Genomic DNA, 26,727 nt, shown 5'->3' on the forward strand with positions numbered 1-26,727 from the left:
CACGCAACTGCAGCAGTAGTGGCTGGGGTATGGTTTTTACTCTGCTAGCGACCACCCCGGGAATGCTTGCGTTTTGTCCCCAGAAGTTTTCAGGCAGGACTTGTTTATTGGTCTCCACCGATATGTGGCCAGGTATGAGCCGCTTGTACAGAGGTAACGAGCTGTGTAGGTAAATAGCAACCCACAGACCTTTAGAGGATGGAGGACTCCTGCAGCTCCTTAGGGGAGATCAAACATCTCAGTCTCTTACATTAGAAGAAAAGTAACTAGCTGTCTTGCCTCAGACAGGACATTGCTCTGGTACTGACAAAAGTAAATAAAAGGTCTGGGGGAAGATATGGGGCACCAAGTGAGTTGCAGACCTGCAAGTTGGTCCTGTTGGAAGGACAGTGTCTCTTCTTGGCTCCGTTCTGACTTCCCAGCTGGGCTGTGGTCCTTACGCATCACTTGGCTCAGCCAAAGCATCCCTAAAGATGGTCCATCAGGGCCCACTTTGTGCTCAGCTTTTCCAGGCTCCTGAATGGACTCAGGCAGCCTTTCTTCTCTCCCAGAAGTCCCCTGCCTCTGTCTAAGTGGAATAATATGTCAGCACTCGCCCACTAAATCTCTCTGGCTCTCCTAATTCTCTCTTGATCATGCCTTGTGCTTTGCCCTTTGTACCATGCAGCTCCTTTAGGACAGTTCCCAGCAGATCTGCTAATCCTTTTAAGTGCACACGGAGGGCTCTGTTTCCTCCATGGGGTGGTCAGCTTCACTCCGATAGACCTGGGTTGATGCTCTGCAGATGCTGGGGTGTGCTTGGCTGGGAGGAAATCACTGCCTTCCTTGACCACTGCATTTCCACCTTTTGTCTCTTTGTACATGGAGGCTTTACACTGATGGTCCTGGCTGGTGATTTACCAGTGTTAAAAATGTGCCTACCACGCCATTATTTTTAAATTAATTTGAATTATTTTTAGACAATTCAATCAAGGGCTTTGAATACACATTTGGCTAATTCTGATTGATGTACAAGGAACCCCTGTGATTAAGGGTATGAAGATACGTGCTATTCTTACGCTATTGGAGGTAATAATTGCTCGACTTCCATAACGCGTTTCATTTGAAGATTTCCAACACCAATCAATTTTTACTTCCCCCAGCCCTCTCTGGAGGTGCCCCTAATAATGATCTGAGAGCCATGGGTGTGTGTTCATACAATATGCTGTTTTCCACTGTGTCACTCTCTGAGCTGAGGGATGCACGATGATGCATGCTACTTTGGTAGTATTTTTTGAGCCTATGCTTCATATCTCAAGAACCTCCATTTAACATTTCCTGCAGGCACAGACACTCTCCCCTAAAAATCATCCAATCCACAAGTGTTTCAATGAAAAATGTGGAAACTGAAGCACTGACGGGGTAGGTGACATCTCTGAAGTCATATGGCCAGTTCATAGCTCAGCTAATGTTTAAGATTCTGATTTTTTTCTAAGTCCTTTGCTCTAACCCTGGAGCCAAATAAGAGGATGAAGAAGAATAGAGAGCATTTACTGTTACCAGCACAGGCTGGAGTAAGGGGCTGTGCAAAGGAGGGTGCTGGGAAGAACTGTTGATATTCACTGCTCCACTGCTCCGTATCTAGTGATCTCTGATGTAATTCATCATGTAATTCATTAAGTTGGACCCATGTTTTCACCATGTTTTCACCATGGGGGAGCAAGATTTTGCTTTCTGGGCTTGGGACTGTTTTTCTTCTCTCTCATTGCATGTCCCTTCTATACACTAGTGCCCTTCATCCTCCTGCCCCAGAGCTGAGAGCCCCCGTGCCCCACTCCCTTTACTCTCTTAACTGAGGTAGAGCGAAGGCCATGGCTGCTGATGCTTTCCTCCCGCCGTTCACGTTTGCTCACGTGGCATCCTCAGAAGTGGCTGCTTTCCTGTGAGGGCACAGCAGTAGTTTTGGGGATCCAAGGGGGACAGACTTGACGAAGCCAAGGGGCTGCATGGAGTCCATAGGACCACTTGGAAGCAGCCGCATGCTGAGGTTGGTGGTGGTGCTTTCAGGAAGGACTGAAGAGATGGGGAGGGAGGAACTGAGCAGGGATGTGTTTGGTGTGGGCTTTTCTGCAGGAATTTGGAGGGGTGGCTGTCTCACCATTCAGAGGTGACTAGGGACATCTTGTAGGTCAGTGCTGGAGACTGCAGGTGAATCCAGCCAAGTGATGTTGGAGAGGACCAACAAATTTTCTGGTGGCCTCGGAAGAAAAAAAAGCATGAGGGATGACTTTGGGTCACTAATGAGGGACCGGCTGATGGGAGATGAGAGGAAGCCTTGGAAAGGCAAAGGCCTCAGTGAGACACACCTGAGCAGAGACGGCTGCTGAGGGATTTGGTCTTGATGAAGGTTGGCTGATGGAAGAGGTGGCACTTGCTGGGACCACTGCTACTCATTTGGGACTGGCTGGTGAGAAGGGTGGTCTGTGCTGAGGCTGGCCTGCAGAGAGACATGTCCCTTGGTCAGACATCAGAGACAAAAGCAGAGGAACTGTTGGTGGATCGGCAGATGAGAGCAGCCTTCAGTGGAGGATCAGTCTGTGGGAGGTGAATGAAAGAGGCCTCGACCGCCGTTTCAGCGCTGGATCGGTTTTCTGGCTGCTTGCATGAAAGGGGAGAAAGGGCAAATGTGGAGCTTTGTCCCCAGATGGTACTTCCCTTTTATCTGAGGCAATATTGGAAGATAAGCATTCACTCTTTCTCTTTTTTTTTCCTTTTTTTCCTGTGGATAAACATAGATTATGAAGGTTAGAAAGGCTTCAAGGGATGTTTTTTATCTGATATTAAGTTCTTAATAGGTCACCTTGGCATTGAGAAGCCCAGGAGCTGAAAGAGTCAGCAATTGAATTACAATAACCTTTGCAGAGCACAACCCTGTCAGTGGGGCTGGGGCCCAGAGATACGTGGGACCTCATTATCTCAACCTTAGCCCCAGGGATGTCAACTGACAGAAAGGACTGGACAGAGAGCCTGGGCTGGCTGATTTCCTTGGAGAGCTTCTCTTTCAGGTTTCCCTTTCCCCTGGCCTTGGAGATAACGTGTCCCCACATTGCTGACAGGAATTGTTCCCAAGCCACCGCTCCATCCACCCACCCAAGCCCATAGTTCTTAGCAAGGGAGTGAGCAAAAAGCTCTGGATCCCAGATTTCTCTGTTTTCACTTACGCACTTACAGCTCATCACTCTCCGCATCTCTCTGTAGTCATTTAGCACCAGCACCTGACACAAATATCTGTGCAAGAACAGAGAATCTTACTTGTCCAGTGATATAATCTCTGGGATATGATTTTCGATTTGTTTTTTTTAGAGAAAGTGATGAGGTACCCAAATCCCCAGCAAAGCGGGAGCTTTTGTCTGCCTCTGATACGCTGTAAAGGGAAATTGCAAATGTGTCTGTATATCTCCAAGATTGAATGTGACAGGCTCTGATTGAGCTTGTTGCCCTCGCTGATGCCTGGAGTTGCACAGGGCACTGCGCCGCCCGAGGTGTGTGCGAATGCCCGTATTCCCACCAGATTCCCCGTGTTGGCTGCTGCAGGGAGCAGGTCCTTTTGCGGGGATGCCTGTGCCGTCCACGTGTGCTCCCACCCCAGACTCTGCTGGGTGTGAATACACACCGGGTGCACGCCTGTGTTCACCTTTACGTCACCCCGTGGCCTTTTCCTCGTGAGCCAGACCCCATGGCATGTCGGTGAGCGCATCCTCAGCCCAGACAGATGAGCCTCGGTGGGCAGGCTGTGTTCGCGCATACGTGCGTGTGTTGCTGGGTGCCTCCGCACCCCCGCCTGCTCGAATATTTCCACCTCGTTGCATGCCATGGGCTGCCCGTGCCCATCCGTGTGCTGCTGCGTGTTCTCCTGCCCGTGTGCCCGTGTAAGTGCCCGGGTCTCAGCACGCCTGCGTGCCTCCCGCTGCCAAAGGGCAGCTGGCCTCCTCTCAAGCGACACTGTCGTGAGGATCCGTGGGTGTCTCAAAGCTCACCCCGTCTGGCCGCAGTCAAAGGGCCCTTTGTGGTGTTGCTCTGCACCCCCCGCCGCGGGGCTCCCAGCCCTCCGGGTCACCGCGTTCCTGGCATGGCAGGATGAGCTCATCTCTGGGAGGAATCTGGTCCCTCAGCCCCACGAACAGACACTTATAAAGGACTTGTATTCACGATCCAGCCCGTGTTGCCATCCATCTGTCCTCGTACCATCCCATATTACTATCTGCCTCGATTTCTGAGCAATTCCATGTAAGGATTTCTACTCCAGGCCGACTATGTTGATATCTTTGTCTCTCGTCAGTCCCATTCACACACACGCTGTGCTTCTGGGTATTTCTGAACCAAAAGCATGCAGGGCTTTGAGCTGTTCTGCTACTTGTCTGAATTGTTTTGATCTACAGTGTGACCTCTGCTTAAGAACTGACCAGAGTTAGGCAAGCATTTTGGGTTGTGCACCTCACAAGCTGCCACCCATGCTCTTGTATGTAAAATTTTAATTTTCCTACTTTTTTTTTTTTTTGTATTGTTGTTCCCTTAATCTCAATCAAAACCCACTCTGCCTGAAAGCATCTATTTACATTCCCTTTCTGAAGAACCAGGACTGGTGGCAGCAACAGGGTAAATGTTTAAAAAGTAGCTGTACCCGCCCCAGAATGTTGGCCGTGTAAATGAATTTCCACCAGTTTGGGAGAAACAAAAGTGCCTGGAGATCTGAACATTTCCTGCCATGGCTAGTGGCTTTATGTACATCTGAATTCCTGCACCCTGGAAAACTGGAACAACTCCATGACGTATGAGAAGACCTAGGGAGCTAATAGGTCCTTTCAGCTCATGCAGTAGGGTGCTGTGAGGAGCAGGAGATGACTTTATTGCTGTAGAGTAGCCATGGGTGTGCTGCAGAGAGGCAGCTGCAGGATCCAGAAGCCCCATCGTAGTGCACATGAATGGTATGGCACTAGGATGACCTTTGAGATTATCCGCTGGGATCATAAATATCAGCATCCAGCAGCAGGGCCCTCTCTGTGAGCACTGAACTTTACCTTTTGGGAATGTCGAATAGAGAATCCTTGCTCTCCATGGAGGAGAGTACTCTATAGAGTACCTGTGGTAGGATATATGCCTGATAAAGCAACCCATGGTTGAAGAGAGTCTGCTGTGTTGCCAGCGGGATGGAAATCCTGCGGAGTTTGGGAAGCAGACACAGAGGCTGTATGGGCTCCTCTGGGGAAGGAGCAGAGTCGTCCCATGCTCCTGCCCTCCCTTTGCTCTGGCAGAAAGGTCAACAGTGGCAGGTCTTTCCCTGACGTAGTTTCATTCTCCCAAAGTACTCACTCAGCTGGGCAGTGCTTGTAAAAGCCTGAAGCCAAAAGTTTGGGTGTAAAATCTGGCAGCTAGAGTGTTCAAATGGCCTCTTCATTTGGCCAAACACCTGCCTGATGCAGACATCAGCTCTTAGAGATGCCACTGCTGTCAGCATGAAGTTTCCTAGGGCATATCTGCAGGTCAATGCTTTGAGTGCCCTCCGTTTTCCACTGATAGAGGGCAAAGCACAATTTTTCGGTCTCAAATGACTTTTCTTTTATGTTGCCGGGTTGGGGTAAGTGGAGAACAAGCGTTCAGGGACTATGAGAGGAATAGCAGGTTTGGGGCTCTGGCTCTCGCACGGAGCAGGACAGCCCCAGCCGTGGTGGGGACTGGACAGCAAAGGCCTCAGCCCCCTGCCATAGGCGCGTGCCAGCAGCTGCTAATAGATCGCCTGGCAGGGCTCGTTGCTGAACACTGATCACTTGGCAGGCTATTACCCTGAAAAATGAGCTCTGCCGAGCTTGCCTTGTGTTGTTACAAACTAATGATTTGCATTGATTAGCACGTGGCTCATGAGTGTCTAATTTATCAATCAGGGAGCGCCAGGGGAGCATGTGTAAACCATGCTTTCAAAAATGATGTCATCTGTCAATTGGCTCATGGATGTGAAAGATGCATACACCTGACATGCTCTCCCTGCTGAGGGAGAGGAAGGAGCTGGTCATCTCCTTCTCTTTCCCTCTGTTTCCAGCTCTTTCGCTGTTTCACTTTGGGGTGAGCCCTGCAGTCCAGGTACAGCCCGGCTGGCCACACTTCAAGCTGTAATTATTATTTTCATGGTACTGGGAGCAATAGTCATAAACCCACTGCGTTAGGTGTTGTTCAAGCCCAGAAAGAAAGGATGGTCTTTTATTTATGTCTAATTCAGATCATAAATCCATTGCAGCCAGGATTATCTCTTGCTATGAATGTTGGTGGGGAACCACAGCAGTATGGCACAGTAGTCATACGCTGTGCACTATGGAAAAAAAAGGGGACCTCTGCCAGCTAGGAGTTTCTCTCCTGGCTTGAAGGACCCTCTGGCCCAAAGCAGAAGGTTCATTCCAGTGTATCCCAGACATTGCATGCTCGGTCCGTTGTGAGACTGACCCACCATGGAACTGGAGCACCTAGTAGCCATGTTGAGACAGGGCGACCCACGTCTCTCTAGAAAAGTAACACAGATGGCCATCAACATCTTGTCCCATGTTTCTCCTGAACCTCCTGAAGTAAGAGGAATCCTCCTCCGCCCTGCTGCGCTCGCCCTGCAAGAGAGATCTCGTATCCAGCAGTCAGGCACATCTCTGTTTGACCTAATTTTGCAGCCTGGCTGGATTACACAGGAGGTCAGTGGGTGACTCCTCTGCAGGGATTAGACCCCGTGCCCCTGCCCAGTGCAGCCACCCGTGCTCCCTGCCAGAGCCCGGCTAAGGGTGTGCGGAGGGAGGATTACAATGCAGTGCCTGCAGATGATAGGGATTAGCTGGCGGTATTCTAGGGAAGCTGTTTCCTTGAAAACCCTGTGTTTGCTGCTTGGAAAAAAGGCCCTGGGAACTTTTGTGGATGGAGAAGGGGGGAAGAACCATTCTCCTTGGCTGTTACAATGCTGTAGCAAACCAGTCTTGCTCGCTAACCACAAGATTTAAATCTCCTGGACAAAAGAAATGTAAACCAGGAAACTGAAGGGATTGCAAGACCAGCCCGCTTTGCTGTCCCTCCTGTTGTGTGGAGCAGATGTGTGCACTCAGGTGTGTTTTATAGAGCGAGCATGCTGTGCCTGTAGGTGCCTTCCGCAGGGGTATTTTTGTGTGTACAGCTTTGGGTCTGTGGATTTAAGTGGATGAGTGATCACACAGACACTGATGAGCTTGGGACAGAGTTTTAGAGGTGAGCCTTACCTGGGTAAAAAGTGGGGGGCACTTGCAAGTTTAGAGTGGGGGTCTCCCTTGGAAGCAAAAGGCCGGGGTTGATTCTCCTCTCCTCTCCAGGTCTGCTAGCATCAGCTCTGGTGACAGTGGCTGCCGTCATAACTCATTGGGGTCTGGATAGCATTGAAAGCACGAGTGTTTAGAAGACTGAACACCTGGTTTTCCAGCATCCTGCTCTCCATATGGCTGAAGCTGCTCTGAGATCTGTATTTGGATGGGCTGGCATCGTCCATGCAAGCAGCACATTAAAACATCTGTACAAGAGAAGAGAGGGCTGCTGACTATTAGGCATGAGAAAGAGATACCTCACCCCTTGCTTTTTCAATTAGTGTTTCTAAAGGCCTTTTGTACCAGTAGATAGACAGGGCTATTGAAATGCCATGTTTTATTAGAAATTGATCTCCTGTTAATAGGCTTCAGGCAGATTAGATGGATTATTCAACTGGAAAACACACGCCAAAACGGAGGGAAGTAGGAGGAGCATGGAGTGTCACCAGCCCCTTCCCCATCTTTGTCCAGATCAACAGAGCTACATCATGTAACTGAAATCAATGGAAAAACAAAAATAGGTGATCATCATAACGGCCTGACATTACATCATATGCTGTCTGCTGTGTCTTTGCCCCTCGCCGTGCCAGGAACAGCAGCCAGCAGTCCCAGCGTCCACTGGGGAACATTAGGTTCATAAAACAGGGAGGAACTGATATTGGAAAAGCAATGAAGTATTAGAGGCCCCTGTGCAGTCGTAAGGCTGTGGCTGGGCACTGCTCAGAGCAGCCTGGATTGATGTGCTGGACTCCAGGGCTGCTTGGATCTCCTAGAAATGAAGTTTGCAGATCCGTAATCCAATAGTGAGAAATAATGATGGTGATTTCAGTGAGAAGCCCTGGGAGAAGGAGAGGCAAGGAGGACAAAGGAGGCATGCCTCAGGATATGGGGAGGACAGAGATTGTCCTGCCAGGTCTGGCTTTCCCTGCCCCAAAATATTTCTCCTTCTTTCAGAGGCAGTGCCACAGCCATGTTCGTTCCCTTGCACCCAGGAGGAGGCAGCAGGGATGGATTCTGAAATCTGCTTTTGAAATCCACCCTTGCAATCTTCCTGGCAGCCACCTAATCACCTCCCCTGGGAACTGGGGCAATTTCATGGCCAAAATAAGCCACCAGCATGACTTGAGCGGGAGCTGCTGGAGTGCCAGCTGGAAGCATTGGGGCCAGCGATGACGAATTCCTTTTAACTTCATCAGCCCGGGGGCTGCTGACACTGCACAAAAGCAGGGTGTCGGGGAGGGACGGGTTGGCTGAGCGAGCCGTGGTTCACCAGTTCGTCTGCCACTTAGTTACTCATTTAATTATTTGTAGTGACTGTCATCCAACCAGCGTCTGCTCCTGCTGTCTGCCTGGCTGGCCATCATGATACTCCTCCTGACCACACTCTCAGGAGTCCTGGATGGGTTTCAAATGCTTTATACAAAGGAGTTAATGGAGAGGGTCTTGTTTTGACGCTGGTGGGCCAGGAATGATGCTCTGGGCAGGAGGTGATGGTTTTAGAAGACTAGGAAACAGCTGAGCTCAGTTGGCACATTGGAAATCCATTATTTTGCTGCCAGTGACCAGTCCAAGCTGCAGGGAGAATAAAATAGAGGTGAGGTGGTAACAGGAGTCTTTGTTCAGAACTATGCCTCTGAAGTGAGCCTGAAGTCAATTTTGAAGGCAACCAGTTGTCCGTTCTTAATTTGCTGTGATTCATACAGCAGAGCAGTCTTATAGTGTATGAACTGGATTTTTCTTGGATAAAACAAAACTGGATGTTGTTAATGTGCTCCAAACACTGATTCAGGCTGTGGAATCAGGCTTTGGTGGAGCTGAACTAAAGCTCCTGAAGCACATTTAGTATGCAGGTGGGATTTTAGCAGAAACAGTGTCCCTTTGCAGATAAGTCCTTTTACACTAATGTAGACATACAGTTTGGGAGAAGGTTTCCCAGCTCTGCTGCTGGCATGCTTGGTCACTTCACCTCTTTCTCACCTAGCCTCCCCATCTGCACAATAAGGCTTTCCAAAAGAGACCGTCCCCAACCAGCTTAGTGGAGCAGTAACATGCTAACAGAGAGACATGGTCCTCTCAGACCACGGGACAGGATCGATGCTTCAGTCTGGAAGGCAGGTGTTTCTGTTGCTCTGGTGAGCTTAAAGATACTTGCTTTTTGCCACGATCCTGGTTTATCTTCCAGCAATGGGACTAAGTGCTTGCTTTGCTAGCACCAAATCCTTCTTTGTCCTCCAAGCCCACTGCTCTTTCTCTGACCCTTTTGAATCCATGCCCATGATTTGGTGGGGTTTATTGTGTCCCTCTCTTCGATAACTGTACGATCCCAACCTCTAAAACCCATCTCCCTCTTAGAAGTGTGATTGAGGCATCTGCCACCAGCTTGCCTGGGAGACTGTGCTCAAGCATCACCCTCCTGTGGACCCCACAGCAGCTGGGGAGACGCAGATAACACTGAAAAGCACCAGTCGAGTGATGGAAGGTATCTTTTACCTTCTTTCGTCTACCAGACCCGTGGGCTGCTTGCCAGGATGCCTGTAGGGCTAGCCATGACCAGGGTGGGAGCTCAGGGAAGGCCAGAGCCTGTGTCTTTAAAGATTAATAGTGTTGTTTGCTCATTAAGGAGATCGTTTTGAAGTCAGCGCTAGCCAGAACATTCAAGTGCAAGCATCTGTTTGCTACTGGGAGAGGATATTTATTGTCTGATACTTCAATGGATGTAAATAAACAGCCAGACCTAGATAATGTTCAGACAAACAAACAAACAGCTGCCAGAATAAGTCCCCTGGTAGTTGACCTTCGGGAAGCATCACGCTGATGTTTTAATAGCAGCCAGCTTTGCAGAACGAAGCCCAGTGAGCACAGCCTTCCGGGAAGCAGGATTAATGTGCGGCCAGACCACGTTTCTCCCCAGGAGCCCTGCACACGTGTGTTGGGTTAAAGGAGGGCAGGGGAGCTCAGGGTGCTGAGTGGAGCATCTTGTGGTCCAAGGAGCGTGTGCCTGTCCAGGACAGACGTGTAGGCAGTGGCAGCAGGTATTGCTGTGGTGGAGGTGACGAGCATGTTTGTGGAGGAGCGTGCAAACGTCTGGTAGTGGGGTTTGTAGTGGACTGATATTTTGGGACTTGTGGATGGTCCTGGAGCCCTCTCCGTCTCTTCTTGCTCCCGTTCCTCTTGCCTTGCAGAGGTGCTCGTGGTTTACAGGCAGTTTCAAGGAGAAATCCCCACTGGATTGTCAGTCAGGCCCTAATCCCACAGCCTAATAAGAACATCTTGAATATAAGAATACCCGTACTTCAGTCAGAAGAAAACTCTATCTATCCCAGCACCCCAGCTCCATGTGGAGCCTGTAGCTGATGCCAGCAAAGAGCAGGAACTGAGCAAACTGCTGGTGCGTGCTTCAAATTCCTTGCAATTGGCAACTTAGGGAGCATTCCCAGCAGAGATCGTATTGGTGTCCGTGACTTTAGTGATGATCGCTTGCAGGCTTTGATGAGAATCTTCTCATTTCCCCTTCACAGACTCTTCTTTTGATTTTTTTGCTAACCCAAATGCCCTGGTTCTTGTGGGTGTCTGGGAGCCAGGAATAAATCTCAAAGAGAAATTGCTGTTGTGGTGTTTGATGCTCAGGACTGAGAGGAATGTGCAGGGAAGGTGGAGATCCTCTGGGCTCTGTGCCTGGGGTTGAAGATAAGAAAGCTAGAGTTTAAGACAGGTAAAGGGATGGCTTGAGTTAAGGGCCAGACTTCTGGCTGCAAGCTACAATAACCACGTCTTTGCTGGAGCAGGGCTTACATGGTCTGTGCAGTGTGGGTGAATGTCTGCCAGACCTTCTGGCCTTCTCAATTTTCTTTTTACTTAGCTTCTACCTTTAATGAGAGAGAGGTTTCTGCAGGAATAGTTGTTGGGCTGGGTGTGCACCCGTGCACGTGTATGTGTTTGCACATGTATGATGGAATGAGCCCTGTTCCTTCCTCCCTCCCTGCGTCCCTCCCCTGCTGCAAAATAATGATTTTGCAGGCAATTAGGCTAGCAATAGCTGTTAAATCACTTCCGAGTATCTCTGTTTTCCTGGTGTGAAACCTCTGCAATCTTTTACCTGCACCAACTGCATAGGGGAGATCCCTGGGGGCTGTGCCTCCTGTCTGCATGGTTTGTTAACTCCAGCCGGCTATTTCTCCAGCCTGCCTCTTCCATCTCTGAGCTCTTTCTCCTCTAATGGAGCCTGGCAAAGGCTGAGGACAGTGACTGAGCCCTGGGGTGATAATTGGCTGCTTACATATCTAGTGGCCTACAGATCTGACCCTGCCTGTGCTGAAAAATCAAGGTCAAAGCAGCAAAGGCATCAGGTTTGTTTAGCACGGTGATCAGCAGAGAGAGCGAGGATCTTCTGCAGCCCTCTGATGAGGACGAGCAGCCACAAGGGACTGGGGGGAAAGGCAGAGCTGGAACAGCAGACGAAGCTCAGTGACCACTCCCTGAGAGTGAGAACTTGGGGCAGGAAGGTCTCTGTGGGAAATAGGAAAGGCTCCTGCTGTGGGGGCACTTGAGCTGCCTTAGGCAGAGCCCCAACAGGGAGAGTCCTGGGATTCTCAACCCACGGCCCTTTCTGTGTCCCCTTCCTTCCTCCTGACTGTCCTAAGGGGAACGACTCATCCCGAGCCTGTTGGCCTCTTTGCCCTTGACCCCATGGGTGAATCACAGCAGTGCCCGCTTTCAAGAAGAGAGACTCTGAGGAGCTGAATTCCCCCGTTGGGGACCACGGACACGAGCAAGCCCTTTCCCCCTAGACAGTCAGAGCCAGTGGGAAGCACGGATGCTCGGGGTTGGGATTCAGGCCCTGACCTCTTTGTGTGTTGACGTTGCAACGTGTATTGCTGTCATCGCCGGATCCGTCAAGACGACAAACTAACTGCAAATCCTCCGGTGCCATTTGACCAGCCCAACAGCCAGTGCCTGCACGTGCACCCGCTTCTGCGGAGGTTGACGGATAGCACGTAGGATCCCCGAGCACCCTCCACACCCTTTGCTGTCACAGGGAGCCCCTCATTTCCCCCATCTTTCCTGGGGGAATAAGATTTCTTTCCTGTCATGCAGCAGGTGGGGAGATTGAGGAAGAACAAAGATACGAATCTGTATATCATTGCTGCCCTTTGCTCATACGAGCTTTCCAGACCCTTTGTGATTCCCTCTCTTCCTTTCTCTTTGCCTTTCTAATATAGAAGATGATTCAGGCTCAGTTTCTTGGCTGAAAGGTTGATACAGAAGGAACAAGCTCATGGACTGTGCCAGGGAACGGTGGAGATGGGTCTTGGTACCATAAGTTCTCTACAGCTTGTTATTTTGGGTGGGAAGGGTGCTTTTGCTCAGCTATCAAACTGCACAAGTGCAAACCAGGGACTGGGAGCCTTTAGTCTGCCTATGGAGATCATGATGTGGAGCACAAAGCAGATCTACTACAACTTTGTTTCTTCTAGGGAAGGGTACTGTGAAGTTTGTGTTGCTGCAGGATGGATTTTCTGAAAGTGAAAGGCAACACACTGAAAACATAGCAAGGGGGATGAGGAATGTGGATGCATCTCTGAAACACATGGCCATGGGGTTTGCTGAAGCACAGAGCCTCACAAGATCCAGAAGGACCCGACACTCCTGTGGATAGCGAGATTATCCTGAATTGTGATTATAGCATTGAAAGGGATTACAAACCTTCTCCAGCTGCTTTTGAGCCCAATCTCTAGAAATTGGTTTTAGACAGGTAAAGAAAACTCTGGTGTTTTGTGCATTTTCTTCTGTATCGCTGGGTCACTGTCAGGGATAGACTAGGACTGTGCGTCTGGTTCCTTCTCATAATTTCAGTTATTGATGTTCCTAAGTGACACCCTGTGATGAGATGTGTCTGGAATCATAAGGTGCCATATTTGTTCAGGACTGATTTCAATATCTGATATACGTAATCAACAAGAGAAATAGTCTGTGTTGTATTGTACACTCCACAATAATATATTGCCCCATGGAATATTAGCAATAAGAACAATAATATTGTCTGACTAGCATTTGAGTGAGTCAGTCCTGCAGACTCTTGTGTGGTTTTTTTATCTTTTGCTCATCATCACCACAAATTCTCCCCTTTGTACCATCATTTTCAGCTCAGTAGATTTGTCCAGGCAATGACAGTAACACAACGATAGTGCCAGAAAAAAGTGAGCAGGCTCTGGATTGTTCTTCTATAGTGCTCTTGTGTTGATGGGACCAGCAGAAGCAGTTGAACCTGCTTCATCCTCTAAGTGAGGAGGCAGGAGAAAAGTTCACTTTGTGATGACAGTGGTTGTTGTCCAAAAGACCTGGACCACAATACATTTCTCCAATGATTGTTCTATAGTCTCTGTGGAAGAAGGAAAAATACTCATGTTGTCTCCCCGCTTTTGTTTTTGCTCTGCAGATCCGTGTGGACGGCACCACCAAGAACACACTGGAGTATGAGATTGTGCAGGTGGTGGATACTGGCCCCATATTACGGGATATGGCCTTCTCAGTGGATCATGAACACCTCTACATCATGTCTGAAAAGCAGGTAAGAAACTGTCAGTCCACGGTACTTTGAAAGGTTTTAACTTGATCATGCTAAATCAGAATTGCACGTGAAGTTCTGATGGTGAACACCATTACTACAAAGATGTGCTCCATTGTTGATAACACTATTTTTCATGCTTAGAAACCATTGCATTTATACACTGATGCAATTTTTGAGGGGCCAAGGGCAGTGAACTAAGGGGGCGGAAACCACCCCCAGCATTGCTTTATGCAGTACACGTCCTGCTGGCTACCTGACAAGGAGTTGCTACTGCATCTGCTGCATACCACATTGCTCTCCACCCCCATTCAAACTGTGGCTACATCTGCCACAGATACGGATAAGCGTAACGCTGAATCATTTGGCTCCAACTGGAGTATTTGGAGAAGCTGGAGCCTCTCTGAGACACAGCGATCAAGAGTGTAGGATGCTGCCTGCCAGGGTGCAGGCGAAGTTCAGCGTGACGTTCCTGTTGTGTTATTGGTAGTATTATTGAAAATACTAACAGCCAGATTCCAGGGAAGCACCAATCTGGGTGTTCGACATGGAAATCTGGCTGATTTCAGCAGAGTGCTTGGCCTTGGGACGTTTGCTGTTTGGGGTGGGAGGAGGAAGAAGTAGTTTTGCATGAAGAAATCTGTTGTACATAATTAGTCTTGTGGCCATGCAGGATTCCTTGAGTTATTGTAACTGGTTGATTCATGCATGGTGTACTCCGACCTGCAGTTGTCAACAGTCAGCAGTCTCGAGGATGGAGATGGGCCACAATGTCCCCTCCTCTCATCAGCCCTCATGGCAGTTTCACCAGCCACAGATTCCTGCCTTAAAAATGCAACAGTGAATAATCGTTTCCTCTTCACCTCCCATGATTTTATAGACCCTCCTCATATCCTCTTCAGGTGGCTGTTTTCCAGGCTGTGGCTAACACTGTAATTATTAGCCTTTACCTAATGCTAAGAGGGGTTTTCTCCTTGCCCATAAGGCAGGGATACATGCAGTTTTTGGAGGGAGGTGTTCAGCAGGGTTGCTGTGGTCCAGGAGCTCAGATGTGGCAGGCTGGCTATCCTTCTTCCCATACAAAATAGGGACGTTATCGTTTCCAGTCCATGACTGTCATTCCTTCTGCTTGAACCAATTTATTTTAAAAGTTTTGTGCCTTTGCGATATCTCCGACCCTCTCCCTAGGCTATGGATATTTATATCTAAAATCAAAGAGTGGAGAGGGGAGCAACTCTGTACATGTCTTTATTAAAGGTGATGATAACTCAGGAGAAAGGACGTGATGACAGAGCTGGGATTGCTTTTTTATCTGCTCAGTGCTGGGCAAGGGTGGGATGTCACCTCCAGTGCTGAAGTGAAAACAGTCCCAGTCACCTGTTGGGATGGAGTGGGAAGCTGGAGGCAGGTGATGCTTGCGAGGTCCTGCGAGACTTTGGTCAAGACTCTGTTCCTTTTTCTTATCCTTTTACTCTGTGGGTCCTTTCTTTTTTCTTTGAGTAGAATGGGGCTCCTTGCACAGTCAAAGCCTGTGAGCATGACGATGCGCCAATATCCACTGATTTCAGATTTGCTCAGAATATCTTTTTTGTGCAGGCCCATTTAGCAACAGGTCACCTCAGATACCACCACCAGCTTTGTACAGCCCTTCAGATTTACAGAGACAAGATGTTCGGCTCCCTTGGGCTGGTTGGTCTTGTAATATCCAGGAGCTGTCTTGATTCTCTCTAGGAAAGGGCAATGGGATAGCACTGTTCATTCACTCACTTCTTTAAAAAATGAAATCTGGAATGAAAGGAGCAATTTGTTTTTCTGCCAGAAGCTTCCAAGAATATATTCTTGTTGGTATGTTGACTACCTGCACTTCCCTAAACGTTACAACATAAGCAGATTGATTTTGTGGTTGGCTATTCTGAAGCACAAGCTTAGGCAGGTTTTTTTTAGGATTTTTTAGGACCACAAGTTGTTGATGGAGCTTTGTGGAGAACTCAGAAGCCCTGAGTCCCCTGTGATTTATTCAATCATCTTTTCCCACCCATCTTTGAAGCCAAGGGTGTCTGTATGAGAGAGGTTAGTGAAAAGGGCATGGACTGTTATTATTTAAAATCTGATCTGATTTCGTGAAACACTCAACGCTACAGAAGCCTTTCCCTGTCTCTCATTTTATCTGCGACGTAGCAAGAATGTGAATGACAGCGCTGCCGTCACAGCAATACAGCCGCTATCTCTGTGTTCATGATATAACACGCTTCAAGTGCTCGCATGAATTAACATTTGTAGGGCTTCGGTGGCTGAGAGTGGGTGCAGGGGTTTGCCTTTGCTGGAGGCAGGACTATGAACGGCGTGGAAGAGTGCAGGCTGGCCCTGGGGACCATATATCCCATCCACTATACAAGCCATGTCGTACAGTTCTTTTCATAAACGGATGAAGATCTGACTTATCAGAGGTTTTCACTGCCCACAGAAATGTCCTGGTATTGTGAGGACTGTGGAGATGAGGGACAGGAGGGTGATGGCTTGACCTGACCTTTTCAAAGGCAGTCAGGCACCAGGGCTGGTCGTGTCCCTGGGGAAGGAGGAGGTTTCTCTGCCCTCCGTCTGCTGGCCTCAACCCTGGCAGTGCCCTGGAGATAAGAGCGATCCTGTTGCATGTGTAGACGCTCCGTTAAAAGCAGTTTTGCCAGGTTTGGCTCCGCCGCTCATCAGTCTTCAACAGGAATGGAAGCCCCAAAGATAAAGTCAAATATTCCAGCTTGTCCCAGTCCTGTCGTGGCTCTGGCAGTCCTGGCAAGTATTACCTTGCCATGCCCCAAACTGTTCTTCAATGAGGCATTTAGAGTCAGCTCAGCAAGGCACCCTTTAGCTTGAAACACCTTCAAAGAGCTGTCACTATAAATCTGGCTACAAGAAAACACTTTCTCGTACTGCCAAAAAAAATACATCCCCTGGCCTTGATAAAGTCAACATCTGCATGGGAGCACTTTCCACAGTGAATTGGGGGGTCCTTGGGTTGCACATGGCGGGGGTTTATCTGGAGCTGAACTCCCTGGGCTTCAAGGGGAATGGAGAACCCAGCTCAGCCCTGCGGTCTGTGGCTGAAAGAGGTCCTCCCTTGCAGCTCCTCTGAACGCCGAGAGGTGACAAGCAGCGCTCGTCAGGGCTATCAGATGTGCTGTGCTCTCAGGAGTAGGATGCAATGGCTTTTCACCATCAGAGGGGCTCCATTTATAGGGAGATGGATTGAACGAGGTAGACAGGAAGATTTGTCACCGAAACCCAGAGTATACAAAGGTCCCATCGTTTCACGGAGGCGCGGGCGTATGCGTGTTACAAGTGCAAACGTGTGTTCCAAGTCCCTGTTGACAGAGTGGAGAAGGGTTGGTGCATGCATGGGATCTGTCACGATTTGTCAAGAGATCTGCCATTTAGCCCCAGCCTTCACAAAGGCTCCAAGGGAGTTACAAGCCAGACAGTGTTTCCCACTGAACGGGGGTCTCGCGTGGTGGAAGCAGGGAGAAGGCTGCTCCGAGGTGTCATTTCCTCACTTATCTGTCTGAATGGCAGATTTGGCAATTGTCTGAATTGGACCTTTATTGAGATGTTCCTTGGGGGTCATGGGGATATCGGTACCTTGGAGGCTTGGGCTGTTTCTTTTTCCTTCTTTGTTTCTGGTGCACAGACACGGGAAAGTCTTCTGCCTCACACGCTGATCTAAGGGAATGAGGAGCAGATGGGAAACGCTGCTAGAGGAGCAGGGGAAGGAGGTCTGCAGTGTCTCTGCACCTCCTCTGCTCCTCATCACGCACATACATGCCTCCTCAGGTCCCTCTTCCTCCTCTAACCCTCCCTCTGAATCTCTTTCTCCTCCCAAATGAGAAGCCTGAGCCGACAAGCTCCCTGGAGCTCTCTGCAGGGTTTAAGATGCTTCTTTCACCCCTTCCTCACTATTCCTGCTTCTCTCTCTGATCCCATCCCTCTTTGTGGCCCTGTTCTCCAATTTATGGACTTGCCCTTGCTTTTCTGTCACTCCTCCACTTCTGGCAACCCTGTTCCTTTGCTATCTCCTCTTCCAGCTGCCACCAGCCTGCTGGCTGCCCATGCCTCCTTGCCTCTTTGATGCTTAACTGTTGACACGCACATGCAGCCCAGCTCTACGTATCAGGAGGTGCAGGATGCTCATTTTCCTGTTGTGGCTTTGGACTAGTATTTGGAAGATCACCTCCATCACCCCTAAATACCTCTGTGTCAGCATGTTGGACTCCCGGGTCTCTCCCAGTGCTAGATGTGTTTTGCAAAGCTGACGCAGCACCTGGAAGCAACTCCAAGACAAGAGAATCTCAGCTCTTCCCTTTGATATAGAGGGATCAAAGGAAAGAGCTAGAGAAAACGAACTTAAAGTCTCAAAAACCAGAAGGCAAACAGCAAGCGGCCCCAACTTTGTATTATTAAAATCCCAAGGCTTTGAGCTGCCTCCTACTTTTGGTTTACTAATGGCTAGGGAAGACTCTGTTCTGCAAACAGTTTATGAGTAACCCTACATTTGACTCAAGGAGGGAGATTTGCTGTCCCTCTCCGTGCAGGCAGTTTTGTTTCATGCAGGTGAGTCAGCTTCACGCTCCAGGGGAAAGTTGTGCTTCTTCCCTGTAAACTAGCAGAAAGTCATCCATGATCTGGGAATAAATCACATCTGTGAAGTGCTATCATTCCCTAAAACCATTACGGTATGTCAAAGGGTCATGTGTAGCAGAAGCAGATAGGTATTTGGGGGGATCTTTTAAACTTTGCCAATGAAATATCAAATAAATATGTACTTCAACTAAAGCATGGCAGAAACCACATTTGGTAAAAATTAAGTAACAGTATTGCAAATCATGTTGACAGGGTCTTTTTGGCCTTTCTGTGTCTGTTTCTCATTAAAATGGGGAAGGCTTATACCTATTTGTCTCCTGAGATTTATTCTTCTTCCCTTTGCCGCTGAGTCACTATCTGCAAGAGAATTATTGTGTGCAAATTAGCTGCAATAGAAGAGGTGGTGACTGGCTAGTTTACTTCTGATTTCATGACCACTGATTAAAATCTTGTTTGCTGCTTATGTTATCATATCCATTAGTTAAAGCAATCATTAATAACTTTACTTAATTATAGCTTAATTTCTTCAAATGTTGTCTTTGCACAAGATTTCAATTAGCATTAACTCCTAGATTTGGAGTGGCTGTTTCCAGGGGACTGTCAGTTTGAGGCTGTCCCCAGAAACACTGGCTCAAGATCACAAGTTTTAAAAATAACTCAAGAGTTTTTCCTTTTAATTTGCATTTGTTTGTTTGTGAGCCATCAGGTTGTGTGCAGACCATGTTTTTCATCATCGGTCCAGAACCAGAAAAGACAGAAATGAACTTGTTTTAAAATGGAAAGCTGAGATTGTCTAATAGGTGTGACTTTTTGACCTGGGGATTTAAAAGCAGCAGAGACACCCATAAACTGTAAATTTTTGCACTGCTGTTGGAGATTTCTATCGTTCGACTCTGCTGTCTTGTAGGCTTTTGGGAGTATTGACTGTCAACCTGCAAAAGGGGCTACTGTGCATAGTGTGAAAGATGACCACTCTGCGCACATCCACTCTTTAGAGATGGTCAGGTCTTCTGCAGGACACCACTGTTCAACTTCTGAAAGCCAGGAAGGAAAGGTGTTGACAGTATAGTCTCTTCCCTGGAGTAGTTGGCTGCTCCTAAACCAGACTGACATCCTAGGTAAGATCAGGGTCATCGGAGCTTCTAGGAGGCCCAACTCAAGAGCTGAAATGCATGCTCTCTTTAAAAAGATGTGTCATGTTAGGCTCTCTCTGAACCCTCAAAAGAAGACGCCTCCAAAGTGCCCATTGCATTGCCCAGCTGCCCTGCTCTTGGGCAGTCCTCCACAAAACAGGGAAGAACAGTTCCTAGAGTTCAGTCGATCTCTAGCAAGCAATGAGCATACTCCCAGTTGGCAGCAAAGGCACCTTTTGTTCTCTTTGACCGTTCTTTCCCACCCCTAAAATACCACTCATCACCCTCAGCAATATCAGAGGCTGAACTCCACTCTCCCTTGCATTTGCTTCCACCTAATTAAGGGCCTGTTAAATAAGGTCAGATGCGTTCTGAGAAATGACTGCATGGATGGAAAAGCCTGCATGGATGCTCAGCTAAGGATGGAAAAGACATTGTGTGAGCGAGTGCCTGTGTTTCTCAGCCAAGAATGATAAAAGCGATTTGGCCCACCGGCAAAACTGCAGCACATTGTGCTGCTGACTCTTTTGAAATAATTCTTTATCAGCAAAAGGCATATTATTGCAAAAAAGTCATAGTTTAGCTTGATTTTAACTCATTTGCTGCTAGCACATGGGTATCCTAGGAGTAAGCAGTGGTGGAATAATTAAGGGAGTAGGGAGTCCCTTAACCTCCTGCTGGGTTGGTTGTGTGTTCCAGCAGTGATGTAAATAACTCAGAAAGCTGGGGTGAGCAGGTGAGGAACCGATTCAAGATCTTGGAGGTGTCCCAAATGAGCCATTTATGGCAAGGGGAGAAATTCTGCTGGGGGCTGTCTCCCTCCCATGAGATGCATGGGCATCTGGAATTTCATCTCCCACTGTCCCTCAGCCTTGGGCTTTACACACTTGAATTAAGCTCTTTTTATGCTTTGGAAATGCTTTTATAAGCCAGTTTGATGCTGTATTCAGATGCCCCACTTTGCCCTAAAACAAGTACTATGCTAAGTGCACTGGAAAGGAGAAAAGGTTTGCAGTTGAGAGACAGTCCAGGATTTGGGAGACCTAGACTCATGCCCTGCCTTGCTCACAAAGTCCTTGTGCAGCTGTACTGTAACTCCATGTGTCCTGAAGGTACAGAAGATATTTCCGAGATCAGGACCTCTTTTGGAGCTCTCTGCAATTCCCACCACTGGCTATTGAAAACGCGGGTCTCCTCCTGACACCTGAGGCTGATGTGCATGCCCTGATGAGAGCTGGAAAGCTTTGCTGGATCCCAGGTTCAGAGGGGACTTTTGCTATGTTACCATCAGGTATCTAGTCCGAGTTCTGCTGCGTGTGCCGGAGAGGAAAATGCTTCTTGAGAGAATAATCGTTCTCCTATTTGTAGCCATCCTGTAGATGACACTAAGTTAATAGCTTTCTTGATCCCATCTAGAGGAATGTTGACAAGCCCAAGCTGCATGGAGGGGACTAGCTGGGAGCAGTTTGACAGTCTTTCACTGGAAGGAAGGATTTAATACAAAATGCAGGTCGGTATCCCTTTGCTTCATGCTTGGCCCTGCTTATCTGTGCCAAAATGCTGTCTCTTCCAGACTTGCCCCATCCCAGAGAAATTACTTGTCTGCAAGCACATTGCATTAATCACTGGGATCCAGCTGGGGGGGAGTGTATCAGTGCAACTGCTCAAGTACTTTGAATACATGTATCTTAGCCATGGACGGCGTCTAAACACTGCTTGCTGGCAAGACATGAATTCATGTAACTGCCCCCTGGGTCGGAGCACTGCTAGTGAAATTTTGCAGCTGATGAGCAGAGGGGCTGAGTGAGATGTCCTTGGTCATGCCATATGCCTGTGACAGAGTAACGCATCAGAGCTGAGTCTCCCAATCACCCCTGGGCCAGCATTTGGGGTGCACTTCTGTCCATACAGCTATGTTAACACAATTTAGTGCCTGATACAGTCTTCCTCATTAAAAGACCTATGTTCAGTCATAGTGGTGGCATATTTGTGCCTGAACTCTACAGTTACGCCCTCTTTACGTGTCCAATGTTTGAGGGTAGAACTTCGGCTTTCACACTGCCCTCAGTGGATCTGCATTTGGCTTGAGCTTCAGCAGCGCCTCATGTCAGCATTCATCTCTCAGCTTGCCAAGAGTCATCCCCATGCCAGGATGATTCCTCCACAGGCTGCTCAAAGAAGCAGCGCAGGAGCTGGAGGATGCCCGGAGGCTTTTGAAGGTGCTGCATTCTGGTAGAGGATGGTTTCGTTCATCTTTTGGACTCCTTGCCTTAAGGTATCCATGTGGTGGACACAATTGTAGAGGGTTGCCTGGAGTCATGACATGAGGAATGAGTTGGGTCATTCAGTCTAACCAGGTCTCCCTCCTCCTGTCTCCTGTGTTTTTAAGTGGGAACATTGGTCTTTCTAATTCATGGGGCTCTGCTTTCACAAAGTAATAGCTACCCCCTGCCTTGCACAGAGGACAAAAAATGAGTAAGGCTGGAGGAAAGAGTGAGCAATGCCCATAAGTGCAAAAAGCATTTGTCGAGTCGTTCCCCGGGTACGAAGCGGCAGGGACTATCGATCCTCGGGAGCGGGTGACGGGTGGGAAGCCGTGCAGACGTGTCCCCTGGGGCACAGCGCTGCCCGGCACGCAGCGTGTGGGTCATCTGGCACTATTGATTGCGGAGCTGTTCCTCTGCGGTGCGGCCGCTCTGAGTCAAACATAGATTGCTCAGCAGAGCTACCGTGCTGTTTGGGGGAAAGGAGGTGGATCCGTGGAGTTAAATGCATTGCTCCTCTTGTTTTAAACAAAAAAATCCATTCCCATGTCTCTGAGTCTTGCCAGACTGGTAGGTTGTGGTTTCAGCTGGGAATAGGTCAGAGTATTAAGGGCAGCTCAAGGAATTTAGCTGGAAATCTGAAAATCTCCATCCTGCCCTCCCCCAGCCCCTGACCCTGTAATAGACCCAGAAGAAGGGGAGAAGAAAGAGGAAACCTAAGAAGCTGGTGATTACATGTGAAGCCTGGCAGATCTGTAATCCTGGCCTCCATTAAACATCTGTCTCCTCCAATCTCACTGACAGCCAGGTCTCCTCCTCTCCCCTGCCTCGCACAGATCTTACATTTGCAGGTCACTTGAAAGCACCAGTTGTTAATCATCCCCCTGCTTTGGTATTCCACTCCAGCCCAGCCCGGGCACCAGCGCTCCTAGGGAGGGAGGATTTGGGCAAGACAGAGGCCCTGGCTCAGAGGTATAGGCACTTCCATACCTCTTGGGTTTAAGCTTTTAAATCTAACACATGCCTGAGTGCTTTCCCGGATTGGTGCCCGGTGGCTGTCAGAGACCGTTCTCTTAATTATTGCATTTTAAATATGCTTTAAAAGTTGTTTCCATTGCAAGCTCATGTATCTTATTACTTTCTTTGAAGCAAGTATTTGCTCTCTTGGGGCTTTTCCTTACACCATAAGTGCACAGAGTTATCATTTTCTAATGCCTTTTCTATTTTTCATGTGATACCTCTGAACTCCTAGGCATGCTTCTTGTTAGTGGGGATTAATGGGCATTTCGTTGTCAGACTTGGGGAGAACTTTTTTAAATGCTCCAGATTTTGCTGTGTCCTCTGCATTCATGGCTTTGAGTCTTTCTTGTTTTAGGCCCCTGCTAAATGTCTTTCATCACTTTATATTACTTGATATACTCATTATCATCATAGATGTGTGTAGTAGGAACAGGAAAATGAAATCCATTCCAGAACCTGCCCTTGAAAGGCAAACTGGCTTTTATGTTCTTTTCTATTAAAAAAGAACTTTAAAGTCATCCTGTGATGTTAATTGTTTTTCCATTTTTTTCAGGGTTTGTTTGGGTTTTTTTCCCAGTTTTTGTGATTTTCTAGTTTGTGATTAGAGACAAGTGTACTCAACTAACCTGATAATTATTTTCTTGTTTTATTTCCTAACTGGATGAGGAAGTAATGGGAATCCTTGAGTTTGTCTTGCTTTGTTTTTTTTCCTTTAGAAAGATATTTTGAACCAGCAAACTCAGCACTTGGTCAATACTCTGTTGTATAGGGTATATCTGTATTTTTGTTTGTAGTGTAGGCTTGGCCTACACCACACTGTAGGTTTGGACCCATGGATGTCTTTGTGATGTGTTTATGAACTTGTAAAGCCCTTTGGATTTCTTGAGGATGAAAGACAGTGTTTGTACAAGATCCCTGCTTCCATGACGTCATTTGGGAAGCTTCCTTTGGAAGGAATCTTGCAAGCACTTTTGAAGTTTACGTGTCAGTAGTTTCTGCCCCAAAGAGCAAAGGCAACCCATGTGTTTCTTCCAAGCATCACATCAGGAATGTGTTTTGATGGAGTATCAACTCCAGGATGATTCACATAATTAATGTTGGATTCACAGAGCACTGGCGTAAAGGAGACAGGCAGATGTTTGCACTGACCTAGCCTCCATCAGGACAAAGTATCCTTTTTTCCCAGCAGCTATACTGATAAATACAATAAACCAGGGAACAGTCTCTGGCACTGAGACCAAATGCTGCAGTGTGGCCTGGGCCTGTAGATCTCAGCTCTCTTACTCTCCCAAAAGAGGGAAATTCCATCCAGACTGTGTAGGGAATAAACCCCAGCCATTTCTGGACATTGTTTGAGAGACTGCAATTCGGACAGCCTAACCCATGCAAGAGATCAGGAAGAACTTGACAGTGTGGACTGTCAGGGTCCGAGGCACCTCTCTGGCTGTAGGAGGAGGCACGGGAATCTGTTTTTCCTCCTCATCACTGGTCATCCTGAAGCCTTTAACCCTGGGAAGGGAAGCCTGTGTAGTGTTATCTTTTGTAGAGAGTTTTCAGGGCCAGCAGTTAGAGGGATCCTCTTTTGGCTTCCTCATGATATAAACTCATCTGCCAGCCGTTGGATGGAGAAGAGGTACGTAACTCCCTGATTGCTATTTTTGCATTCCCTATAACTGTTTCTGAAAACAGTGTTGACATTTAGGCAAGGCTCTTCAGGCAGCTGCTACTGCAAACACTGAGCACTTTGAGCCTCCCCGTGTGCTCTGTCTGGGCTGAAGTGTTTTCATGCTCTGCTACAGCCGGCTCCGAGCGAAATGCTGGTAAGGGACAGGATGTCTTTCACCCACAGGATGCAGCGTCGAAATGAGCCAAGAGAGATTTGAAAACCCTTTCGTCTCCAAAACAGATGGGGAGATGTTTTTCTTTTCCTTCTGAAGGGAGCTGTGTGCTCTTGTTTTTCAAGAACAGCCCTCCCAGGCTCTCCTTGGCTTGCAACCCTCTTACAACCACCGCATCTCTTACTAGGCAAGGAAGGGCGAAGAAGCAGGTAGCAGAGCTCCTGGCACGCTTTTGAGCAACTGGTGGGTCGTAGCCTATCAGTCCTTACCCCTGAGCACCTTTGCTTTCTTCGTGGCCTCAGACGACACCATTGACACCAAAGGGCATTTGGCAGCTGGGTCAGACCCAGAAACTAGTGCAAAGGAAGGCTCTTCTTGCTCTCCGTGAGCTGCTTGATGTGGAAACGAAACCCTTCTCCTTCCACACTAAGCCACAAAGAAAGGGTTGTGGGTTCACACGTCCATGCTATAATGGCCTCCGAAGTGGCCTTTTCTTTGCTGCTTCGCTTCTTTTTTTCTTTTTTTCCCTCTCTCCAAGAGCATTATCTATTCCCGAGACTTTCACCTCAGGCCATTAACTGGCAGGTTGGTCATTACAAACCACTTGGCAGTGACTGATTGTGGGGGTCTCTTTTGCAATGGAAAATGTGGAACTGATTGTCTGGGTGACTCCATTTGACCTCGGGAATTCCGCTTTTAACCTGGCTTTAGACATAATAAACTCCAGTAATTAGCAGAGAAATTCAGCAGTGACATGTCTAATTGATTGGAAATGCCAGTCCCCAATGAGACGCGAAGCTGCGCAGAGGGGAGCCCCCTGACAGGAGGCAGGGCGGGCTGCGAGGGGGTCGTCGGGATGCTCTCGGGAGGCAGGAAAATGCAGGGAAGGAATGTGAAGCATGTTGTAGATTTGCTTTTCTTTCCAGCTGAGAATGCTGCAGGTTTGCTTTTCTTTCCAGCTAATGGACTTGGTGAACATGCTATCCATCACTAATTACTTATCCCTATACTCAGCACTTTCCCAAGGTTGAGCTCACACCTTTGGGAAAATCCACCTAATCTCTGCACAGTCCATCTTAACCGTGTGCTTGCAAAGAGAAAAACACCTTCTGTGATCCTCATCTGAAAAATTCAGCAGTCTGTGCCCCACCAAGGAGGCAAGTATGGGCCCTGTTTGGGAGAACATCATCTTTTTCAGATTGTGGGTAGATGATACCTTATCTCCTGTGTCAATACGGATCTGTGATATCCCTTCCCACGTCTTGCATTTGTGCTTCTAGACTGATGACAGTTGAAAAAAGAAAACATTTAAAATTAATTTCTTGGTTTGGTTTGTGCTTAAAGGTGGCTAATTTACTGCCCTGGTTCATGGCAGAACCTCAGGAGCGCTTGTTTGCACACCTTGGAGGACGGTACTCTGTGACATGGGACCAGGAATGGCCTGGGAATGGAGGAGGGATTACTTTCATCTGCTCTTGCTGCTGTGGTTTTGTTTTTTAATCATGGCTTTCCTTGCTCCTGCAAGCAGTGAACTGGTAGCCACGTGGACTTTAGGTTATACCTGTACCAGTACTAGGGAGCATGACCAGGCACTGGAGGTGGATTGTCTCGTCCATTAAATTGGTGTGATGGCACCTGGCACATCCTCACCGTGGGGCTGGCGAGCTGCCTCTCAGACAGTCTTGGACACGGTTCAGGGATGACCATGGCCAGTGACCGTTTCTGAGAGGCAGTTTGGTTGCAGCTGCTCCATTTGCAGGCTAAGAGAGTTTAACGATGAGTATATCTGCTATTCTATACTCACTGGCCTTAGGACCAGAGAGTAACACAGGGCACATTAAATTTACCAGCATAGATACAACTTTACAAAGTAGTACAAACACAGCGTTATGTGATTTGTGTAGGTAGGTTCAAAGCCTCCGTACTACTACACAGGACAGG

The 26,727-nt window shown here is 48.1% G+C and overlaps 1 protein-coding gene across 2 annotated transcripts in view; it reads left to right on the plus strand.

Moving 5' to 3' along the window:
* Window positions 1-26,727, plus strand: part of PLXNA4 (plexin A4) — a 455,411-nt gene that overhangs the window by 212,023 nt on the left and 216,661 nt on the right. For both annotated transcript variants that reach the window (XM_069801537.1, XM_069801538.1), the window contains exon 4: window positions 13,774-13,905. In XM_069801537.1, coding sequence (XP_069657638.1) covers window positions 13,774-13,905 — 132 coding nt within the window. The remainder of the gene's footprint in view (window positions 1-13,773; window positions 13,906-26,727) is intronic.

The sequence above is a fragment of the Haliaeetus albicilla genome, chromosome 14 (genome assembly GCF_947461875.1).
Source record: "Haliaeetus albicilla chromosome 14, bHalAlb1.1, whole genome shotgun sequence".
Classification (NCBI taxonomy): Eukaryota; Metazoa; Chordata; class Aves; order Accipitriformes; family Accipitridae; genus Haliaeetus; species Haliaeetus albicilla.